Genomic DNA, 24,400 nt, shown 5'->3' on the forward strand with positions numbered 1-24,400 from the left:
AAATATGTAAAAAGTACTAAAAATTCTATATTTTCGTTGCATAAATTGGTGCAAAGTACTATAATTTCGCAATATAAGAAGATTTGGAGAACATGAAAAAAAATGTAAAAAAATCCCTTGACTTTGGGTTAAAATGAAATTTCGTGAATTCTTCGGTAAGCAAATTTGGTCGGAAGAGGTACCAAAATAAAAATGGGTCTCCGAGTTTCTCAATAATATCTCCGTTATTTTTTTCTGAGAAACAAAAAACCTATACAATTTCAACAGATGACAACGCGTACTATATTTTTTCCCCAAATACTATAATTTTGAAGGCACTGTACTATAATTCCACTTTCAAAATATGGCAACACTGGAGCATAGACAAAACAACAAAAGACACTCTCCCGCCGTTGACGCCATTCGGCGGTGTGTTGATAATAATTTCTCAGCGTGCTTGGATTCTGCCCGTTCGGCTATTGTTTTATTTTATGATTTGATCTTCAATTGTTAGCCAAAATGGCACATTTGAGTATCGACAAGGAAACATTCTTTCGGCGGATGAAAAAGTTGTATTCAGCATGGAAGGTTAGTTTTCTGATGCTAATGTCAATTCGTTTTATATATTGCAATGCCTCATCGATTTAATCGGCACCCTTCTTAATTTCTTGCACGTTATAACGAATTACTATTCCTTTTTAGAACGCTGATGTTAAAACTGAAGAAGCCTTGGCCAAAACGGACTGTTTTGTCTTTGTAATCGGGGTCGACGACGAAATTTTGTACAGCAAATCTACAGCTTTGCAAGTAAGTTTACTGCGTCAATCGAAATTATGAGACAGCGAAGGACAGGTGGGAATAAAACCAGCACGTTTGGGCCGTCCTTATAATACATTGGTTATGTAAAATTTGCACCCGTGTATTTTGATTCCTTGAATGGAAGATTTCTTAAAATAATGCTAGTAGGTAGATATTTTTACTGTAGACAGGTCTTCTTCATTACATGGAATGAAGTCACTGACATGAGTACTTATTTATTGAAACTAAATGTTGGTCAAGCACTGCTAATAATGGTTGGGCAAGTAGTATTTAAGCCAGAACACACGATTTAACCCATTTTAAAATGTAAGGCTATGAAAATATTCTTGTAAATGGATCAACTGTCATGTCATGTTAATAAGACCTTTAACAAAAACTGTATGATGGGATACAAGATAATTAATTTAGTATGTAAGAATGTCAGCTATTATGGTATAAGTCTGTTTACTGGAAGCCAGGCGGGAACAGCGGCAATTTTTATATTCAAGCATGATAACCTACCCTAACCTAACAAATAATCCAGTATATCAGCTATTTTTTAAAATTTGTTTGCCGCTGGCTTCTACTAAATAGACAAGAACCGCTATTACTTCTAAAAGTTCTATAGACTTGTTCTATAAACAAAAGATTATGTTTGTGGTCCATATTATTAAAGGTGCATGATGGTGCAAAAAAACACATGCTGAATTATTGAAATGCAAAATGAATCTTAAAAAATCACTACTACTAAAAATATTTCACGTTCTGTTCTATTCATAGTGATGATCACATGAGGTTTGGCTCAAGTGTAAATGTTGATGGGTACAAGTCGGTTATAGGGAAGCCAGCGCAAACACATTTTGAAAGTAGCCGATATACTGGATTATTTTTAGGTTGGGTTAGTTTAGGTTAGGTTTTCATTCTTGAATTCATGAATTTTGCTAAAATCGGCTATGACAATTAGCGCGGTTCCCGCCTGGCTTCCCCATAACCAACTTGTACCTGTAGATGTTATATTGTGAAGGCTTTAAATAAAAATATGTAATCACTAGGGGGCGGATTTATATGCAACAAAAAACATAATTATGTGCATGCACGTATGCACCTAAAAATCATTAAAATATGCGCTAAAACCCAAGAAATATGCAGTTAAAAATTTACATTTTATGAAAAAAAATGTAAATAATCACTTCACCCAATATTACTGATATAAAATCGAATAACAAATTAATAATCTTAATCAATATACCTAATACAATAACAAAAAAACACAAATAATCAATATAAAGTTAATCAAACAAAAGTTTGTTTACAAGTAAAAATAATTGAATAAGAAATGCAATGTAAACGAAACACCACTTAAAAAAACCAAAACGTCACTTAACTATTCCTAAATATTATATGCTGTTTTTTGTTCGAAAAAATAAGTTAAAATATTTTTTTTCGGTGTGTTTAGAAATAAAATTTTTCCGCAAATCGGTCAGTATTTCGTTTATATGCGGATAAAAACCTGTCAACGTCCACAGAGGTGATTGGGCAAAATTTAAATAAAAGTGCCCGAGTTGACTTTTTGATAAATCCACAGCTCGGGATGCCATTAAAAAAATGTAAGTGCATCTAAACTATTTACCTACCTAATTTAGTTATATTTCGATAAAATAATTAAAAAAAACAAAAATTATAAATGCAAAAGCCCTAAAATATGCATTTAATTATGTAATATGCACTAATGTCTGAAATATGCTCTAACGTCTCAAATATGCATTTATATGCACAATACAATTTTATTTTTGGATTCTGTGTCTTTCAAAACGGATTTCTGCGTATCTCTCGTAGCTGTGCATACACCCTAACAAAACATGCACTAGCATATAAATCCGGGCCCTAGTAATCACTCAAATATTGGCACATTTAATTATTATATAGATTTGCGCAATTGCAAGTCCAAATATTATGGAATTTTATTAGCCGATTTTCAGTAATTATAGTAGTGAAACACGTCACGGAGACACTTAGACTTTATCGGAAATCTAACCCGGAACCCACCGTAGAAAAACCTTGACTTGATATAAACTGAAATGGCTAATTAGATGTTATATCATAGTGTAATTGTCATTTTTCAGACATGGCTGTACGGTTACGAGCTTTCGGATACCATTACAGTGTTGACAGAGAAGAGTATGATCTTTCTCGCCAGCAAAAAGAAGATCGAATTCTTGAAATCCATAGAAAACCACAAAGAGGAAGACTTGCCGGCCGTTACTTTACTCACTAGAGATAGGGTAATTGACACTGATTTATTTTAACATTATTTTTAAAGAATTCTCTTCAGCTGGAGACGAGACAAGGCAAGAAATGAACAACATTGTTGATAATCGTCAGTAGATGAAGATTCGACATAAATAGAGCACGCTACACTTTGTCAGTCTTACTTACTTGAACTATGAATACAAATTGCAGATGGAACTACCTAATTTTCTATCGCTAACGTCGCAATAAATGACAGCTTGAGGCGATCTAATTAACGCACTCGACATAACGTAATGCACAATGCTTATTTTCAGAATGATAAAGACAAAGCCAACTTCACGAAGATTATTGAAGCCATCAAGGCGTCGAAAGAAGGCAAGACTTTGGGAGTTTTCGCCAAAGACTCATACCCTGGAGAATTCTGCGAAGCGTGGAAGAGCATCCTTAAGAAGGAGAGCCTGGAAACAGTTGACGTGAGCTCCGCCATCGCCCTTATTCTCTGCCCCAAAGAGGAGTCGGAAGTGATGACAATCAAGAAAGCTTGCTTGGTGTCCGTTGATCTGTTCAACAAATATCTCAAAGATCAAATTATGGAGATTATAGATTCAGATAAGGCAAGTAATTTAATTAATGTCTAATTTTACAAATACCAATGAATTTGGTTTGTTTCTGGTATTCTAGGTAATTGATTTGGTATCCTATGGAATTTTGACTTATCTGGAATCAGATTAGAGGTTTGAATTGCCTTTAATTTTGTCAATATTATTTTGGTGTAGATAATTGTATTATTCTTAAATATGTATGTCTAAAAAATACAACTTAGAAATCATCTATGTATTGAAATATTCTAGAAAAGATCTCAGATTGAGTGAAGTAAATTGTAAAATTACTGATATGAGTTTGATACATTAGGAATGCCACTCATCAATTGCACAATTTCACATTTTTTATTTGAGGTTTTCATACGCCTCCCGCCATGTGTACAACGTGTAGCGAGTGGATCGCTTTTGTAGCACCCCTGCAAGGTGAGGGAGGGTCGGCAATGGCGACAGAACCCTTGAGGTTGTGCTACAAGGGTACGGAGTGCTTCATACTAAACATTGTGTTATTATTTCAGAAAGTAAAACATTCAAAGCTGTCAGAAGGCGTTGAAGCGGCTATATCCGATAAGAAATATGTGACAGGCGTCGACGCTTCTCAAATCGACATGTGCTACCCGCCCATCATCCAGTCGGGCGGAAACTACAACCTCAAGTTCAGCGCCCTTCCCGACAAGAACCATCTGCATTTTGGCGCCATCGTCTGTTCGCTGGGTGCCCGCTACAAGCTGTACTGCTCCAATATCATCCGTACGCTTCTGGTGAACCCCAGCGAAGAGGTGCAGGAGAATTACAACTTTCTGGTCAACCTGGAGGAAGAGCTGCTGAAGAAGTTGGTTTCCGGAGCCAAACTATCCGCTGTCTACGAGGCTGGATTGGCTTACACCAAAAAAGAAAAACCTAAGCTTGTAGATAGTCTTATCAAAACATTCGGGTAAGTTCCACGTAACATTGTATCAATCTTATTAATTTTAAATTTCATTTGAGATATGTCAAGTCATTTGGCACTTTTTTATTTGAATAATTGCTGTTGAACATTTTTTTTGGCAAGCAAATCATTTTTATTTTTTATTTGTGCAGTGTTACAGTTCAGAATATTATATTACTCACATGTAATAAGGTTTTTGATATGTAAACAACTTAGCTAACCCTGCCTTCTAAAATATTTTATGCTTAGGTTAATCTAAATAAAATATTGATCAAAAGTCGACACAAGCTCAGGTAGGACAGGGAGTGGATAAGTAAATTTCTCTGTGAAATGATTATGTGGAAAGAGTAATGTAATCCCAAACGGCATGTGTCCTGCATATTATACTCTAGTTCTATAGGGAAACAACTCTAAATTTCAAGGTTTTGGGTTAATACTGCCATTCGATGTCTATTCTTTAGAATTCAATAAAAAAAATATCTTCAACGTGGTCATAAAATCGAATAACTCTGGGACTAATCATTAGTTCAATTATAAACGGGAACGTCTGGGTTGATAATTTGTTAGACTGTAAAATTTCATTGAGCATTCCTAAGTTCATTTGGACTAAATAAAAATAATTACAAGATAAAAGAACTTTTTATATACGTTTTTAAATTATCTGTTCAATTATTAAGCCCAATATGCTCAAACTTGTACTTGATATGAAGTAAATAAAAAAACAAACAAACAAACAAATATAGAATACTGAAATGTCATTTTGATTTCCATAGTAACGCACGTATATATTAATAATTTAGTTGTTAGGACCCTAGCAACCAATAATAGTGGATTGGATTACGGATTTCTTCCGAAATAATTTTTCATACAAAACAGAATTAACTGAAAATGAATTCAATTCTACTTAAAGATGGCTAAAAGTATTGAAAGAATGCATTGGCATCGTGTTCTGATATATTCTAAAAGTTTCAAATGTCTAGCTAGTAGGGAAGTTAGTTAAAAATCGATTGCAAGATTTGTGCTGGATAAACAACCACCGAATAAATAAGAATACGAGCTAATAAAAACGTTGTAAAATAAACACATCAAGGCTTTAACATTGAAATGAGAATTTGTGCAAAATTTTCAAATGCCATTATCTTTGGAACAAGGCGTTGTGAGTTGATTTCCTATAGAACTAAGGTATCGAATTATGCTCTAAAGGTGCCTTATTGCACTGACACTAACTTGTCACTACATATTATGTAATATTATTGTGTATTTATTTCATTATTATACTAAGTTTTATTAATAGTAAATGTTTTATTATTGATAATTATTTTTAATATTAAATAAGCTGTAAAATAACTTGGCAATATCACCATAACCGTAACACACGCACTATGTTTATACATAATTATGAGTAGTAATCGAAACTATTATTTTCTTCTGATTTTACAGTTTTGCTATGGGTATAGAATTTCGTGAGAATTCTATAGTTATCGGCCCCAAAACCAGCATTGTAGCCAAAAAGGGCATGGTCTTCAATATTCATGTCGGAGTATCTGGTCTGTCAAACAAGGAGTCCACTGACAAAGAAGGAAAGGTGAGTCTTTCGTCTGTTAAATCATTAGCACATTGCCAAAACCTGTCATGACAACTAATCTGTTGATCACAGTTCCTCATCCTTTTTGGACGTTTCAATAACTTAGCTCTGTCAAATTTATTAATATTTCAGAAAATAATTAATGCTTATTATTTTTAGACGTATGCACTGTTTTTGGGTGACACGGTCGTAGTGAACGATGACCAGCCTGCTTCAGTTGTAACTCAGTCGAAGAAGAAGATCAAAAACATCGGTATATTCCTGAAGGATGAGAATGATGATGAAGAGGAGGAGGAAAAGGAAAATAAAACTGAGATTTTAGGTAAACGGAAACAAGTTAATCTACGAATAATATTAACCATGCCTTGCTAAACACTGAAAATTCAATATTCATAAATGAAAACTGTCAAAAAAACTATGACAGTCCTGTATAGAATTGTTGTTTTAGGCTTCTAATGTGATCTGGAATTCTAATCCACAGTAGATTAAATTGATACTGATAGTATGTTATTAATTAAGTAGATCTCAAATGATAGGAACGATTACTTACTAACTGTTGATTTTATCAGAAACATTATTTTATTAAGGCTATACCTCAGTTGAGGCATAGTCTAAAAAGATCGTGGCTAGGCGATGCGCGGATTGCGGGTCGCGGGTGCAAATGACGCATGCCGAACGAAATATAATTTGTCATATAAATCCAACATGCGTCCATTTAATGTTCTGTTTATTGTTCTATTACTAATAATAATAATATATTCATTGACATGTTTTCTTTTTAAAGTAAATGGGTAACGTTTTTAGTCATCTTTACACGATTTAAGAATTAATACTCCCGTCGGCATCACGAAACAAATTGACGTATTCACACCTCGACGTTCGGTCTCCGAGTGCCAGCGAGTCCAAAATTTCGTCTCGCCTATAGTTGAAAATTATTTGCCGTTTCACTGAAGTACCGTTTTAATATTGAATATTCTTGTTTTATTTCAAAAGAAAATTTCATTTAAGGGTTTTCCATACTAAACCACAGATCGCCTTAAGATACATTGTTGGTACCTAAACTGATTTAAGTTGTCTTTTTACGCTCACCCCCCGAAGTCGAACATTGGCATACATAATTCTAAAAATGCAGCTTATTCTTATTTGATATAAATTAATTTTTTAAATCATTTTTGCTAGTGTATTGTAAAGTTTTTGAAGTATTGAATCACAATAAGTCACCGTTTCGTCTTGTCTGTAAATCATGTAACTTCAATTGTCATCCATCGTGTGTTACTTTTTGTTCATTACTGAAATTATAAAAATAGTAATAATTAATAATTGGTTCATTCCCCATATTATATTGATTCGGTAAAATATCATGAATATTTATTTTTATGCGTTTGGTTATTTTAATTAACATTATCGACACATTTGACAACTTGTCACCCTGTTTCTATAAACATACCACATAAGTGTGAAGTTCGATAGTTTTGACAGAAAGTATGACAGTTAAAGCAACGCTGGGTGAGAGAAAACGATGCAATAGGCTTCATGTAAGAGCAGTCAGAAATAACAACGGTATCAATAATTAAATTTACCCTATGTAATTCTTGAGCTGTAGATTTTATGGTTAAGTTGTTCTACTATAGTTAACCATACAGCAGGTTTGCCTACCGTAAGGAAAATTTGAATTGCAATCACAAGTGTTTTGGTCTGTCTTCGGTAAGCATTTCTATATTTTGATCCATTGGCTGATGTCTTTGTTATCCAAAATACTAACATCGCATATCGTCGTTGAAACTAGAAAATTGTGTAACTCCGTTTTAATCGAAAATTGACTTTGAATGCCATCTAGTGGCCGTTGATAATATCTATCCGTCTTGCAAATTTTGTAATTCCAGAAAAATTGTATCATTGTTAAATCATGGATGATTTCACTCCAAAACCATACATTTGTATAGGAAACCATAATGTTTTTTGTCTCTCCTGTAAAGTAGTGTTTTTGGAGTTACACAATTTTCTAGTTTCAACGACGATATTTGGATTCAATCGGATATATCTTAATTAACAAAACTAATAAATCTGACCATATGTTGAATTAGAATTGTCTTCAGAATCATTGAGGATATCTAAAATATTGTGATTTTTGTTATTAATTGTTTGTTTTCTTATTTTTATGATGAATTCTACACAACGGAAACTGAAAAGATGGGGGTTAGTTGAAACATCATTTTATAATGCACGCTTTAATGTTATATTTAGTCAAGTTCTTGTGAGGTTTTAATCGTGAACATTTTAATAGGTCGGGGTAAGAGAACGGCTGTTATAGAATCCAAATTGCGGTCGGAGCACTCATCAGAGGAGAAACGTAAGGAGCATCAGAAGGAATTGGCCGTTTCCCTCAATGAGAAGGCGAAGGAACGTCTTGCCAAACAGTCGGGCGGCAAAGAGAGTGAAAAAGTTCGCAAGAACACCATTTCTTACAAAGGCGTCAGTCAGATGCCTCGGGAGCCTGAGGTCAAAGAACTTAAACTTTACGTTGGTAAGATTTCAATTTAAAAATTATTTATCCTGTACTTTTATAAAAAGGATAATCTTACACCAAATCTTACACCAAAAAAGGAACAGTAGAAGTAATGGGACTGACAGGTTTCAAATTATGGATGTCAATGGAAATTCTCTGCCTGAAGAAATAGTTACATAAAGAAAGTTTATATCTATATTTTGTTGTCAGTTTGTCAAACGGATTGCCCCACTCTCCCTACTGCCGTTGCATTACATTAGATACCTCGGAGCAGAGGTCAGCAACCTTTTCGCTAAGTCGTCAAGAGCACATGAATATAAAAATGTGTAGTAATTTTTAAATTGGGGTGCATGTGACTTTTTTTAACTGCGCATGCAATAAATTTATAAGAAATAAAGTGAAGGAATTTCTGTACGGATAATTTGATTAGTTTAATTAATTTTCAGATCGAAAATATGAAACAGTTATTCTGCCGATATTCGGAGTGCCTGTTCCATTCCACATCTCGATGATAAAAAATATATCTCAGTCGGTGGAAGGTGACTACACCTATCTCCGTATTAACTTTTTCCATCCCGGTGCCACGATGGGACGAAATGAAGGTGGATCTTACACCCAGCCTGATGCCACTTTTGTTAAAGAAGTGTAAGTTGAATTATTTATATCAAAGTTAACGTCGAACTACTGACTCTTGGAGGATGTATTTTATAATGAAGGACTATTTAAAATTCGACATTTATTGTATTTGAAAACATATAATATGACACATACTGGTAAAAAAAATATATGATTTTCATAAACAAATAAAAGGTTTGGCTACATAAATATATGTACGATAGAAAATTGACAAAAACCATTGTTTGTTCTTCTACATACGTAAAGCCTCATTAGGGAGTCATTACTCCAAAACAAGAGATTCATACAGGTGAAGGTTGGAGGTATCGATTTGTATATTTGATTCTTTTGAATAGCCTGGTGCCTTTTGCCATCTAGCGTCCCCAAGGGGCATGTAGTGCCATGGTGGGAAACAATGATTTATATAAATTAAATTCATATATTCAATTGTCACACTGTCTTGAATGAATTAGGAAAGCACGGACTCCTGCATCATAGCCGTCTTGATCCATTTCTGCCTGTGTCAATAATTGGTATCATGCTGTTTATTTTCAGGACATATCGTAGTACCAACACAAAGGAGCCAGGTGAATTGTCACCACCCTCCTCTAATCTAAACACTGGATTCCGGTTGATTAAAGAAGTACAAAAGAAATTCAAAACCAGAGAAGCCGAGGAGAGGGAAAAGGAAGATTTAGTTAAGCAAGACACTTTGGTTTTATCGCAGAATAAAGGAAACCCCAAATTGAAAGATCTGTACATTAGACCCAACATTGTCTCCAAGAGAATGACTGGTGAGATCCAACATTTGTTTTATTATCAGATGGGTTTGAAGCATATACAATTTCTGACGGTATGTAAGGCAATCGGGGCTGATCATTGATCGGCCAATGAGGTGTAGGCTGATTAAGTATGGAGCGGTTTTCAGCCAATGTGATTTTATATCTCCATGATGAAGTGAGCCCAAACTGAATGCGGACTCAAACCTCATTGATTACAACACTTGATCCTGATTCTGTAACCTCTTTCGAGTGGTTTAATTGGTGGCTATAGAAAAATTAGTATTCTATAAGTTGGTGCATTGAAACATGGTGGCTATAAACTATTGTTTATTGCACCTTCTTTAGTTGGCGTTGCAGTAATGTACTTATGACATTTGTTTGTCTGAAAAATGTTCCTTCTTAATATTCAAATTAATTATTTAAACTATTTTTTTTCAATTCTAATTGATTTTGAATTTCATACTTACACATTTTAATTACCTTTTGTGACCTGGGTTCTTCAAGCACTATACACACTCATTGAAGACAAATGTACAGCTGGCATACTATAATTGCATATTTTATACCATGAGAGGAAACGTTGGATGGAGGCCACAAACTGATGTAACAATGGAATCTATCGTAATCATGCATCGGTGCATTGGAGTACGATTATCTGGAATTATTAAACAAGTCACTTTTTGAATACCACTGTCCAAAGGCATTAGAAAAATTGTAATTTATGATCAATAATAACATAGGACGTTATTGAATAATCTGTTATTTTTTGTCAGGTTCTCTGGAGGCGCATACGAATGGCTTCAGATACACATCCGTCCGAGGTGACAAAGTCGATATCCTCTACAATAACATAAAGAACGCATTCTTCCAACCCTGTGATAGCGAAATGATTATTCTTCTTCATTTCCACTTGAAGCATGCTATTATGTTCGGTAAGTTAAATATACCCACAAGCTTATACCGTATATTATGTACATCATAATATATTTGTCAATATAATCGAGCAATTGTTATCAACAATTTCCATGTTCGAATTGCATATCGCCCACATTCTGAATATACAGCAGTACTAAAAATACTAACTTTACAGGAGAACCAAATAACTGACACAATCGTTCATTATATATTGACCTAAACATGGTCAGTTTTGTTACATGTGGTTCACACTGCAAGCGGATCAATAGTACATAAGGACCCTGAGAGACCTGTTTGAGTCGTTGTCTTTGGTCCCTTAGCTACCTAGGATCGATTAATTAGCTGACAACCGTACACAATACCAATGAAAGATTTAAAAAATGTAACCCTTGCCATTTTGATATTTTGTAAGTTAGGAGGAATATGCAACCATCCTCATCACTGCAATTAAGTACAGTCGAGCTCGGTTAATATAATCACGGATGTAACGAGGAAACATTCGTTGACATTTTAGTTTATGATTTTCTCCATACATTTATTCACTTTTATAACGAGCTAAAATATCCTCAATCCAATTTTTCTTAAAACTGTTAATTTGTCGATCGTTTAAAAACATTTCGACCCTAAGCAATAAAATCTGACCGGACAGGATGCCGCCGGGCTCGGATTATGTTTATGGCATTAGTTAAGTGTCTTAAGTACCTATCTAATTGATGTTTTCGCAAACAAAATTGAAAAAGTATCCACGCATATGGTTGAAAAAAAAAATCCAAGGTTTGTGAAGTAAGTATATATCTACTTACCAGCGTTCATTACAATAAACAATTTCTTTTGTAGTTTGTGAATGCCATGCTTGTTTCGGGGAAAAATTCAAATTGTGTATTTTTGTTTGAACTGCGACTTATTGTGTTATGTGACCGCTCATTTAAAAATACCTATTCTCTGATATAACGAGTAACGCTTGTAATGAGCAAATTCAGTCAGTCACATCTTCCTCATAATAACCAAGTTCGATTGTATGTTGTAGTTTTGATATAAATAAATGCGGTGGGCAGGATCGTAAACGAATTACATCATTTAATCCTTTTTATGCCTCAATTAGTTAATTGATAGTAATTAACATAAGAATTGGTGTAATTAGGGCGTCCAAAGACGCTTTGGGCACTTAACCGGTTAATGCACCATTCCTGAAATAAAATCACAATTCATAACTCGTCCATTGGAAGGTAAACTGGAAGTCTAAAGGTTACAGAAGCCAAAAGAACACTGCCTAAATTTGTTTTCCCTATTTGGGCATCTATCAGATTGGCACATACATACGACCAATTAAAATAGATGTGATATTGATTGGCCACTTATGCGTACATAATATGAATTTTGCCGAAAATGCCAGACAAGAAATTGTCCTGATGTCAATGTTTTAAAACTTATTGAATGTTCCAGGTAAGAAGAAGCATGTGGATGTCCAATTCTACACGGAAGTGGGAGAGATAACGACAGATCTCGGTAAGCACCAGCACATGCACGACAGAGATGATTTGGCGGCTGAGCAGAGCGAAAGAGAACTCCGTCACAAGTTAAAGACAGCCTTCAAAAGCTTCTGTGAGAAAGTCGACCTCATGACCAAGCAGGAAATTGAATTTGATACACCTTTCAGGTACGGTTTTATTACATGCTATATTATGTCTTTGAACATACAGGATATCTTTTAATACTACTGTTGGGAGTAGTTGTAGAGCACCTGTCTGATGCCGTGGAAGATGGTTTGAATCCTGGGTTGGATGAAAATTACATGTGAGGTCAAGAGCAAGACCCATTGGGATGGGCGAATGGCTGACTACCATTCCTTCATTCAAAGAAGTCTGTTAATATAACTTACACTCAGTGGATGCCCATTATGTTCCACTCATGAGTGAAAATGTTTTGTTTACTGCAGTTTTGTACAGATGACTTTGTTATTGTCTGGAGTTTGGCCTACTGTTGATAGGATATCTGGCTAGTGAGTGTTGTGTCCATCTGGCCTTACTTTCTTATAATGTAGTTATTTTGTGATGTTGCAGAGAGCTGGGTTTCCCTGGTGCACCATTCCGAAGTACAGTATTATTGCAGCCGACTAGCGGTTCATTGGTGAACCTCACGGAGTGGCCTCCATTCGTCATCACCCTAGAAGATGTGGAGCTGGTACATTTTGAGCGTGTCCAGTTCCACTTGAAGAATTTCGATATGATTTTCATCTTTAAGGACTATTCGAGGAAAGTTGCAATGGTTAATGCTGTCCCTATGAATTTGCTGGATCATGTCAAGGAATGGCTTAAGTAAGTGTACTGCATTAAATAATTTTGACTAGTTTGATTTTTATCACAGTTTGACTATAACAAGAAGTAGCCTATTTAAATTTCAGTATGTATATAATTGTAAATTTGAGTGGACTGTATGGATAGGATTAGGTCGGAACGGTACGGGAGTGGGCTCACGGATACTCATCTTGACGTCTGTTGTCAACGAGAATCCCACTGCAGGCACTTGATGAAATTTAAATCTTCCTGTTGATAATAAATATAATATAGATAATTATTTACACTTTTATTAGTTGAATGAGACTGATTTGATACTGCACTTGCGCATGGATTCTTGTGGTGTATTGTTGTACCTCTGTGAAGGTAATAAGGAAGTTGGGAATATGTAGGTATTTGATACTTGATGGTATTTCAGGAAAGATTTTAGTGATTTGGTAATCAGAGCAAAATTAATATTTTGTATGCAGATTGGAATTGAAATTTTCACTTATTTATCTTTGTTTTCAATTTTTTGATTTGAACATTTTTGTTTGACATAATATTTGTGATTGTTCATCTACGTATAATCTAAATGTCTTGAAAATTCTTGCACATACTTGAATCATTATGATTCAATTCCATATTGAGACACTATTTGGCAATTGATTTCATACCCAATCAGGATACACTGTTTTTCATGTTCATTCATCACAAGTGTGAATCGTCATATTATTATTATGTCATTTAAGGTTAACACCACATGGATTCGGCGACTTAATGAATTGTGTGTATTTATTTACCAGGGTTCCACTGATATAAAAGTGCCAATCTCGTAACCAAATCTAAAGCGACATCATCAATATATTATTCAGTAGTCCTATCAATATATTATGCATAGTTACCAATTCATCCATGGCGTTTCAAGTGTCGTAACAATGAGGTCGCTAGGCTTCCTATATATTAGTGCAATTTCTAGTCATTTTGACTGCATTTCATGTCACAAGATTATTAATAATACGGTGTTATGATTATAGCTCTTGCGATATACGTTATGCGGAAGGAATACAATCTCTCAACTGGACCAAAGTCATGAAGACGATTACGGATGACATCGAAGGCTTCTTCAGTAACGGTGGATGGTGTTTCTTGGACCCTGAATCTGACGCCGAAGAGAACGGTGGACATGTAAGATGTATTTTGTCATATGCAGTCCATGCATGTAAAATCTTATCTAACTTGCCACTACACTACCTGATTACAGTTTTTATTAAAATGGCTATGATTAATATCATCAGAAATGAGTTCTTTAAAAAAAAAGAAATGTGCACCAGGTGTTATGGTTTTTTCGGGACTTAAATGATTCGACAAAAAAGAAACTAAGTGTAATGATTATTGTTGATAGGGAATTTATTTTCCTATACTTATTACATTTCCACTGTTATAGAATGAAGATAGTGAAGACGAGGATGATGCGTATGAGCCAACAGACGCCGCCACCGACGAGGAGTCTGATGATGACTCAGAATATGATTCGGAGGCTTCTGCCAGTGACTCGGATGACAGTGAAGGTATTTGAATTTTTTGACCGTCTTTTTTCTAGTAAAATTGCAACCATGTATGTATGGAATTTTGCATACGTTTGAATATTGTTACGTATTGTTACAACGATAACATATGCCAATCTATTAACTCACCAATATGTAATTCCAAATGAATCAAGTCATAATATTAATAAGTCATAAATTTAAACATGCCTGAAATTAATTGTAATCAAATTATGCCGCATTGGTTAATAAATTATTATAAAATAATTAACACATCGAAAGGGTTAATTTGTGTTTAAATATTTAAATTCAGTAAACATTTACTTCTCGGAATATTGGCCTTATGTCCTGTGATCTAAACTGATTGCCTTAGGATAACATTAAAACTTTTTGTATAATTTTAATGAAATTTATTTCATAAACATTGTTTCACTGCTTGTTTTATCTATAAAGGTGCAGTCAATGTAAGGCTATGGATATTTATACCAATAGGTTTTATAGTGCATTTATTTAGACTGTCAAATTGGTGACATTAATAATGGAATTTCTTTACAGAAGGTGGATCGGATGAAGAGTCAGGTAAAGACTGGTCAGATCTGGAGAGAGAAGCAGCCGAAGAAGACAACGAAAGACACTACGAAGGTGCCTTACCCAACAAAAGCAGGAACGGTAGAGAGGACCGCGGAGGGAAGAGCTCCGGAAGTCGGGATCACAAGAGTAGCAGTGGCGGGGGGAGCGGTAGGGGAAGGGATAGGGATGAGAGGAGGGACAAGGGGGGCGGAGGAGGCGGTAAAGACTCTTCGCCGAAGAAACACAAGTCATCACATTCACATAATTCCAGCTCTTCACACAAATCGTCCAATCACAGGTGAATAAGATGAAAAATGGTCTATTCGTACTCTACCCCAATGATTGTTTATGATTTATTGCTGTGGATCTACCGTAACGTGTTACCATGTCATGATAAGAGGTGCTGAATCCTTCTTAAAAATGTTTAGTTTCAGGTTCAATTGTAATGAAAAGGGGCTCAGTTTCGGTAAAGTTTCTTCAAAAAATTTTTAATTAAATATTTTTTTTATCGTCTTGGTAACTAAAATATTTATTATTAGTTTACATGTGTGGAAATTATAATTTTAATTCATTGTCATGAGATTTTGCAGATACTGCTTTTATATCTGGGGTGTATGAAAACCTACATAAGTACTAAATACAGTAAAACCTCGTTAGTAAGAACATTGATAATTTGAAATTCGCCGTAATTCAAAATTTTCCCAGAAAAAAAGTCGCTTGAACATTATTTTCATATAAAACCATACCTTTAATTCAAATGGAATGGTTTCAGAGTCCTGGCATATAAAAATATTCAATAAATCGTAATAAAGTACACTATTTCATGAGCCAATCATTGAAAATTGTGACAGACTTTTCTTAAAACATCAAAAATTACTTATTTTATGAAGTTAATAAAAATAATACTGACATTTTATGACCCATTTCGGTAGGCACATCTATGATCGGAAACGAAATTAATGAAAATCAAAAGTTTTTTTTTCTTCAAAATTTTAATATTTTTCCCCCATACATTTCTTTATTTGTAATTTGAATTTTTTTTTCGATTTTCGGTCCCATCAAATTCGTATTAACGAGGTTTTATTTACTGTATTATTCTTTACTTTTTATATGATTAATATATTTTAATGTAGGTTTTTAATAACACGCGGAACTGTTTGAACCCTTTTATGAAGTTATAGTTTTGGTTCAGGGTAATTATAAAATTAGGGTTATAAGATTATTATGCGGTTCTCAGGGTTCTGGTGTTCGGTTCCAGTTCGGTTTACGTTTACAGCTCTTATTGTGATTTATACACATTCAATTTTTGTGTTGTGTTTAATTTTCAGTCCATCAAAAAGCAGCAGCAGTAGAGATAAGCATCACAAATCGTCACACAACGACCGGAAGAGATCCCGAGACGATGATCGTGACCGCAGTCACAGTTCAAAGAAACATAAGTAATAACAAGCACACCATTCATTCGTTTTCTATTTTTTTTTATTTCACTCACTTGATTGGAAATTTAAATTCAAGCTTTGTATCCATCCACTAAAGATGAGTTATTAATGTCGGTTTTAACTGTATATGTTCACGGATCCTTGCATTTACTAGTGCAGGGTTATTTAACAAGGGATATTCATGAGCTTTTCTTAAGGCATGAACAAAAAAAAACAAACATATTTTTGGAATAGTGTATTTGTTTCCATTTATTTATACACATGACAGTTTGGCGTTTAACATAAAACACTTGGCAAAGAAGAAGGGTTGTATCATCTGTGAAGAATTAGATAATAATAGAATGTAATTAGAAATTGCATGGGTTGATAAATAATGGACATTGTTTGGATTTGTATGGTGGAATAAGGGACCCGGGCACTCACTTGATGTTGGCGGCAGGCCCGTGCCTTATTCCGAGCACCAGCTCACGGAGGTCACACACAGTTTATTCACTTATTGTTGATTGGTTACACTTAATAGCGGCGGAGCGAACTATCTTTTGATGCGTTTGAAGACATAGAATTGGGAACTTTAATTTGGGAGCTAAGAGTAGGAATCGGCGCAAAAATAAGAATAAATGCATTCTTCATCAGGAACAATTAGAAGTAGAATTTTGATTTCTTGTTCGAAATGAGAGCGCTTTTGATAAATCTTTTGAGTGATACATAGTTCTTGTCATGTCGTCGCTATAGAATTGGTTTGTCGAATATCCGCTTTTGTCGAAATCGACCTTTTAATGCAGAATGTTTTTTTGTATCTAAATGGACTAGAACCATCCTTTTCTTTAAATTACTTTGTAATGAATACATCATTCATATGCTGTAAAAATAACAATTTAAATATCTCGCATGTATTTAAATATAGGAGTATGAAATTTGTTTTTCATCTCCTTTCGTCGTCTTCGGTCTATTCGACAAACCAATCCTACAGCGACGATGTGTCATTTTTTTGATTTTATGATGCAAATCTTCATGACTTGTTCTGCATGCTGGCCAAATATTTCCATCTTCAATCGTTACAGTGTTGTTGAATAGTAATAGCGCCTGTACATGGATTTACTGGCACCAATAGTGTGTAAATTCAACTATCGCGATAATAACTGTTTACACGAGAAAGTGCTGACTGTCTCGCCAATCCCATTCCTCAAACGTGAGCCTTGTTGACGTTTTATGGTGCTATTTGACTAGTTATGAAAAATTCTAAATGTTTTTAATTCAGAAGCTTCTGAACTTTTTTGATCCATGCATGCAATCTTGCAACTTGCACAATAGTACGTGTTTACACATGCATTTTCTTGTTATGGCCGCGATAATATACATACTGTCAGCAGTAAATCCATCCACGTGTAAACGGGTTATAATGTTACAATATGGTTTATTTTGTTTTACAGGAAATGAGGTGAACGGACCAATTAACAGACCACCATGTAAAGGATCGTCCTCCAAGTATTCAGCTGTTTGTTACCTTGTGGAAGCGGTTTCTTATATTTATTATTGATTCCTCCGTAATATTATTCCAATTTGTAAAATCCAAAATGTTATCATTCAATTGTTCACCATATATTCACTATAATAATTTGTCACCTCAACACTACAAACTATGTAACGTGATTTATGCTGTATTTTAGAATGTGACCAGATCTGATCTGTTTTATTATTTTCTCATAATGCAATCAGCAGATGACGTGTATCAGACAGATAACCCAAGGGTATGGAAAGGGCATTTTTTTATACTGTATGTATAATGTATTTTTTGTTTATTTAAATTTTCTAAATAATAAAAAACCGCTAACAAAACCATTCTTATAATTTTATCTCTGCGCAGCCCACGGAAATAAATTTCTGAGCACAATATTGTGACGTTCGCTATAAATAAATCTGCAATGCGAAATGGCCTGTAGCTATTTAATCATTAGCCTCAGTGACCCTTTTTTCACCCGTACTTTCTGTATCTAAAGAAGAAGGGTTTCTCCAATGTCTCTGGAACATAATATGTACTAATTTTATATTTTATTTTCCCATCAATGTCAAAATTTGGTTGTAGTGTTGACGTGACTAATTATTAATGTTAATTTTTAAGTTGTTAGTTTTAAATATAATCTAGTGTAGTCTGTTACTTGGTGTAATCTTCTGTGCCCATGATTGTTTTATGTATACCTCATAATTCAAGCTTTGATAGTACCCTGTTCATGAAATCTTTATTCTTTATACAAATACCATACCTATGAAAAATTCAAGGAGACCAGTGTATTTATTATTTTCTTCCTTGGACTTTAATTCTCAGTTAATTTTGTTTTACGGGCATTATATTAATATTTTTGTTCTTATCTTTGTCTAATGTTAATGTCGGAAATAAAAATATTTTATATGATATTTTGGTTTTATGTATCCTCAAAACCTATCATGAATTTTTCTCTCTGATTGTTTTTGATTCTGTTTGTTACCCATCAATTTGATGTGCGTTCAATTATATTTAGGAAATATTCATATGTGATGTCACACCTGGACTGGAGGGGTCTATTAACACATTCACTGTTGACCAGTTAATTACTTTTTAATTACCACATTTAAATATGTTGATTATATCTAATGACCAACTATTGCAAACACGCCAGTCGCGTTGTTAGCACTTAAACAACTGTTTAAACTGTTTTCTTAACCGTTGCTAACTCATCCTCAAAATGTAACTATTTTTGTGCAATTCACATATTGGTGCGTTAGTGAGTCTGATTGTATCAAAATATGCAGTTTGGGAAATGCACTGATATTTTTAGTTATGAAGTTATTGAATTAGTATATGTATAATTTTTGCTATAGTTGTATAATAGACATCACCAACTAGGGACCATCCATTGCTCAATAAAGACCACCACATGCGTTCTTCCACTCTCTCAGTTCCTAGGCTTTCGCTGCCATGAATTTCCTACAGGTAACCCTCATCCATCGCGATCCCGGCGAGTGCAAGTTTGATATATACCGCGATTGATTTTTAATAATATTTGTTTGTCCCGCACTTGTTTTGACATGTGCCACCTGCCAAGAATCATCATGAGTGAAGTTGTGCAGGTAATAAGTGCAGACAGGCCAAGCAAGTTAAACTGAGGTGTCTGGAAACAAAAGCGGAACTTTTTGAAAATCGATAGAAACAAAAACGGCAATATTCTGGTGGCAGCTGGTGAACAATTCCATTTTTGTTTTTATCAATTTTTAAAAACTGCCATTTTTGTTTCCAGACTCCTCAACTGTATGATTCTTTTTACGATTACAATACAAAATTTTGCTCATGTCCAAAACGTATCCCCTGCAATCAAGGAGGGTACATCTCAATGTAATAGATTTTACCAAGCTGTTGAAATAGCAGTGCACTGGCAAGTAGCAAGTAGATAACTATTGGATAAATCTGTGGTTTTCAAACTTCTCGTGCCGTGGCGCCCTCAGTGTTGTATTTTTTTTCACAGTGCCCTAGAACATATTCTATACGCAGTTTTTCAAATCGTGGAATCAAGCTAGAGACTGCTAACTAGTGATATACCTACCTAGGCAAAGCACTAATACCTAAGAGCGGAATGCAGAAACATTTGTCATAACTAAAATTTCCTTAGCAGAAAACACTATGCAGAAACATTGTCCTTAGTTAAGATCATTTCTATTGAAAATAATACCATATTTAAAAATTCTCTTTCCTATAGTTTAGGTAAATTATCTTATGATTGTTAAACGATGACAAAAATATGACAACTGCATTTTATAATTGCAATAACTATAAATACATATTAATATTTAATTAAAATACTCTTATGTTTCCGTTATAAGTCATTATACGTGATTCCAAGCACCGCAAGATATTTTTTTAACATGGTAACACTAGCGTCAAGTGTCATTCTTCACCTGGCATTTTGTATTTCTGCGGGCTGGCGTATAAAAGTAAAATAATATTCTAAAAGTACATGCCAAACGAATTAACACTATCAATATCCATATTGAGATACAATGTTAAATGAATTTGAGTGTATGGACTGTTTTATAGACATGCGAACTTATTTTGACAGCAGCTGTCAGTGGTAAATGGTAATACAGAAGTGGGTGTGTTCATAACAAAAGTAGTCTATGGTTAAGGATTCCTTAACTCTATACTCAGGATTGTCTATAGTTAAGTCATGCTTTTCGGCGACTTATCCTTAGGATCGAAATCTTAGATTGTGCAAGTATATTAGTCTATGGATTGTGCATTCCGCTCTAATACCTTAAGTAGACTCAACTTGCCAAAATGCCACCTCATATTATTTTTAGTCTCAAATTTAATGTATAGTCATTACCTAATTCTACTACATTATTCTAAATGGATTCCTACCTACAAATAAAGAATTTTTAAAATTGTGATATAACTACATAATATGCACTGATTGTAAATGGCAGGTGAAAAATTGAAAATTCCACAGAATATAGGTACTCTAAAGCTGTATTATTCACAATCCTTCCAAAATTTGCTGCCCCCAAACAATGCATCACCTCCCAGCCACACGGGACATTATCCACACTTATTTTACTCAGATCTTGAATGTGACCTCCGTATTACTTTCTAAAAAACATTTTTGAAATCAGTTACTAAGGTGAAATAGGTGCTGTTCAAAAACAATTTTATATTGTGAGAAGCATTGGTCATAAACTGGCGAAACTATGGGTCCTATCATTGTGATCGTGCATCAGTGCGTTATATTAAGAATGTCTAGAATTATTATTTTTTCAAATAGGTTGAGATCTGGGCAGGTATTGGCCGCGGCTCACATTTTCATTACAATTGGGATAAATTTAATACTGTCATACATAAGAATAATATATCATAATAAAAGAAAAAATATCGATAGGTACTTGGTATTATTATCAGCTATCTATCGGAAGAAAGCTATTGATACAGTGCCACAAATTTATCTGAAGAATTTATGGGAGAGCCACGGTCGAAAACTACACAATCGAGACCAGTGCTCTGCAACCTTTTCTCACCCATGGCACACCAAAGGTATTCCCAGAATTCCGCGGCACACCACAGGTAAAACAATTTATACATCAAAATATGGACCCCACATGCTGAAGCAGGCCCCCTAACTATCGCTAAGGTTACAGACAGTGTGATACTCTAAAGAAGGTAGTGTTTTTCAAATGGTGTTCGGGGTAAAATTAATGGTATTCATTGTATGTTTAGCTATTTTTTGTATTTATTAATACAGACACTCCCCAACCGCATATTTAAAAATATTAGTGTCAGCGTAATGATATAGCACCGCAGGCAACTTTTTTTTGGTTGCAAAAGGGTTTCGAATCCAGTCGTATTGATTGTATGAAAGTAATGATGAAATTTCTTTTGCAGCAAAGTTATAAGTTTTTGGGCCGGACCCAAAATTCATTGCTTGTTTTCAATGGTAGTGAATTTATTTAATAATCCCTATGGTAGTGAAGCATATCAATATATTTTCATTCTGACCTTGCATTTTTTTTATTAATTTTATTCAGATGCTCAAATATATTACCAGCCATGCACGCAAATTTGGCCATTAAGTAAGTATTGTATAATATGCAAAAGTATCTGCATTTTTTGACACAATGCGCCGCGGCACACCTAGCATCGTCTCGCAGCACACAGGTTGAGGAGCACTGATCAAGACAACTGGACAGAATCTGAGAGTGGACTGACGTATTCAATATGTGCTTCATAGTATGTAGTTACATTTTTGTCCATTCTTCAGATAAGTTTGTGGGACTGTGCTGCAAGTTGGTATAATAATTACCTATCGAAAAGGATGTATGCAGCCAGTGGTGCAGTGCGTAAGGCGCTGGCCTTCCATCCCGGAGTTCTGGGTTCGATTCCCGGTGAAATCAAAATATATTTACATAATCCTATATGTAAATTCCTCAAGCCTGGGAGTTTTACCACTATTATTGGGCTTCACGGCCTGTTGTGGTGTTTAATAAAGAAACTAATAAAAAAATATATCTGAACATGAAAGTATTGAAGTATCTGTTTGTAACTAATGACGCTTATTGGTATAGGTAGGTGCCTACTAGGGGTGGCATCAGTGACGTCCCTAGATAAAATGCCGCCCATAGGCAGCGCCAAAATGCCGCCTCATTTTTTTATACGTTATTTTTATCATCCTTCATGAGTCCAATACCTAAGAAATGTGTTGTATGGATATACATTACCAATAAAATATCAGACTATTTGCAAATCTGCAAGTGTGGTCTCTGGTTTCTGGCCACCAAGGACGTTGAAGGGGAACGGAAGTAAACTAGATATTGTGAACCCGATAAAACCAGTGAGCTGATTTTTTTAATGGAAAGATATTTTCATTATTACTAAGTTTATGTAGCTGTTTCTATATATTCCAAATGATTTTCCTCGATTTGCCGCCCTTCGAGTAACTGCCGCCCCCAAGCGACGCTCAATCAGCCTACCCCCACGGGACGTCACTGTATCAATTTTAATATCGCATCTGATATCACTGAAGATAAGTATGACATTGATAAGTTTCATATCGAAAGGTAGATTTGCGAAAAAATTAAAATTTGTCTAAAAGATAAGTCCACCCAAAAAATCCAAGACCTTTTTTGAAGGTAAGCCCAAAACAAAAGTATTGGTACCAACTCGGTATTGGTATCGTAACGATTTTTTTCGAAGTAGGTATCAAGGTAGGTATCTATCGGATAAAAAAGTACCTAGCGATACTTTTGCAATGTCTTCAACAAATGCAAACCAGGTCACCACGAAACGCAGTCGAGCCTGTAAACCAGTGGTTATAATTGCTATATATTATTATACCATCACAAATCGTCTGGTGTTCCAATTTAAAACTAAGCTCATCAAACTATAAAAAGTGTTGAATGATATTATGTCAAAAGCATGTGGCGCCCTCACTCAGCGGACAACTTATCCTCGTGGATCTATAATATCTGTGCCTGAGATATGTATGCGGGGTAAGGGAAAATCACTCTGCGGCACGAAGAATGTGTGGTGGAAATGATGAAGCACGTAATATTAGGCGAGGTAAGAGAGGAAGTCTGTGGCAATGGTTAGCTGTGGGATTTTTGAACTCTATGGGGAGTTAGTGCAAGAACGTAGTGGTCGCGCGGGGGCGGCGTCTTGCGCAACTCAAACGTATAACCGTGTGTGAAATGTTCGTAGACAGTGTCTTTTTCAGGGCAAAATACACACGGTTATACGTTTGAGTTTCGCAAGACGCCGCCGCGCCCGCCAATTCACTACGGCCGAGCACTTACATCCAAACAACGCACGCCACATACACGCGTGGGATGTCCCTTACAAACCTCATGCAGTCTGCAAGGCATGCTTATCGACTAATTTCGTTATTATACCAATAATAATAATTCAATTGACAGCTCAGAACACCAAAAAATGTCTCTTATCCATAGAGGTATTAAATAAAAAGAGGGGCAAGAAATCGGCTTTCTCATACAACTGAATGAAGCAGGCCAACAATAGCGACGCGATAAAAAAAATTCAGGGCATCACAGAGCATTTATTTTGGTCATTATAACGTACCCATATAATATAATGTTAAA

General features: G+C 34.9%; 1 protein-coding gene across 1 annotated transcript; it reads left to right on the plus strand.

The window, feature by feature from the left end:
* The first annotated feature begins 380 nt into the window (after positions 1-380).
* Positions 381-19,196, plus strand: dre4 (SPT16 homolog, facilitates chromatin remodeling subunit dre4). The gene is made up of 18 exons (XM_085958338.1): positions 381-567; positions 682-786; positions 2,901-3,059; positions 3,342-3,641; positions 4,145-4,560; positions 5,995-6,139; positions 6,299-6,461; positions 8,424-8,663; positions 9,092-9,290; positions 9,816-10,054; positions 10,816-10,974; positions 12,401-12,614; positions 13,018-13,272; positions 14,268-14,418; positions 14,678-14,801; positions 15,333-15,645; positions 16,676-16,786; positions 18,217-19,196. Exons 1-18 carry the CDS (start codon positions 499-501, stop codon positions 18,221-18,223), a joined length of 3,369 nt encoding a protein of 1,122 aa, XP_085814464.1. The 5' UTR covers positions 381-498; the 3' UTR covers positions 18,224-19,196.
* The last annotated feature ends 5,204 nt before the right edge of the window (positions 19,197-24,400 follow it).

The sequence above is a fragment of the Rhyacophila brunnea genome, unplaced genomic scaffold (assembly GCF_057557595.1).
Source record: "Rhyacophila brunnea isolate RB1 unplaced genomic scaffold, BYU_Rbru_1.0 scaffold_7, whole genome shotgun sequence".
Lineage (NCBI taxonomy): Eukaryota > Metazoa > Arthropoda > Insecta > Trichoptera > Rhyacophilidae > Rhyacophila > Rhyacophila brunnea.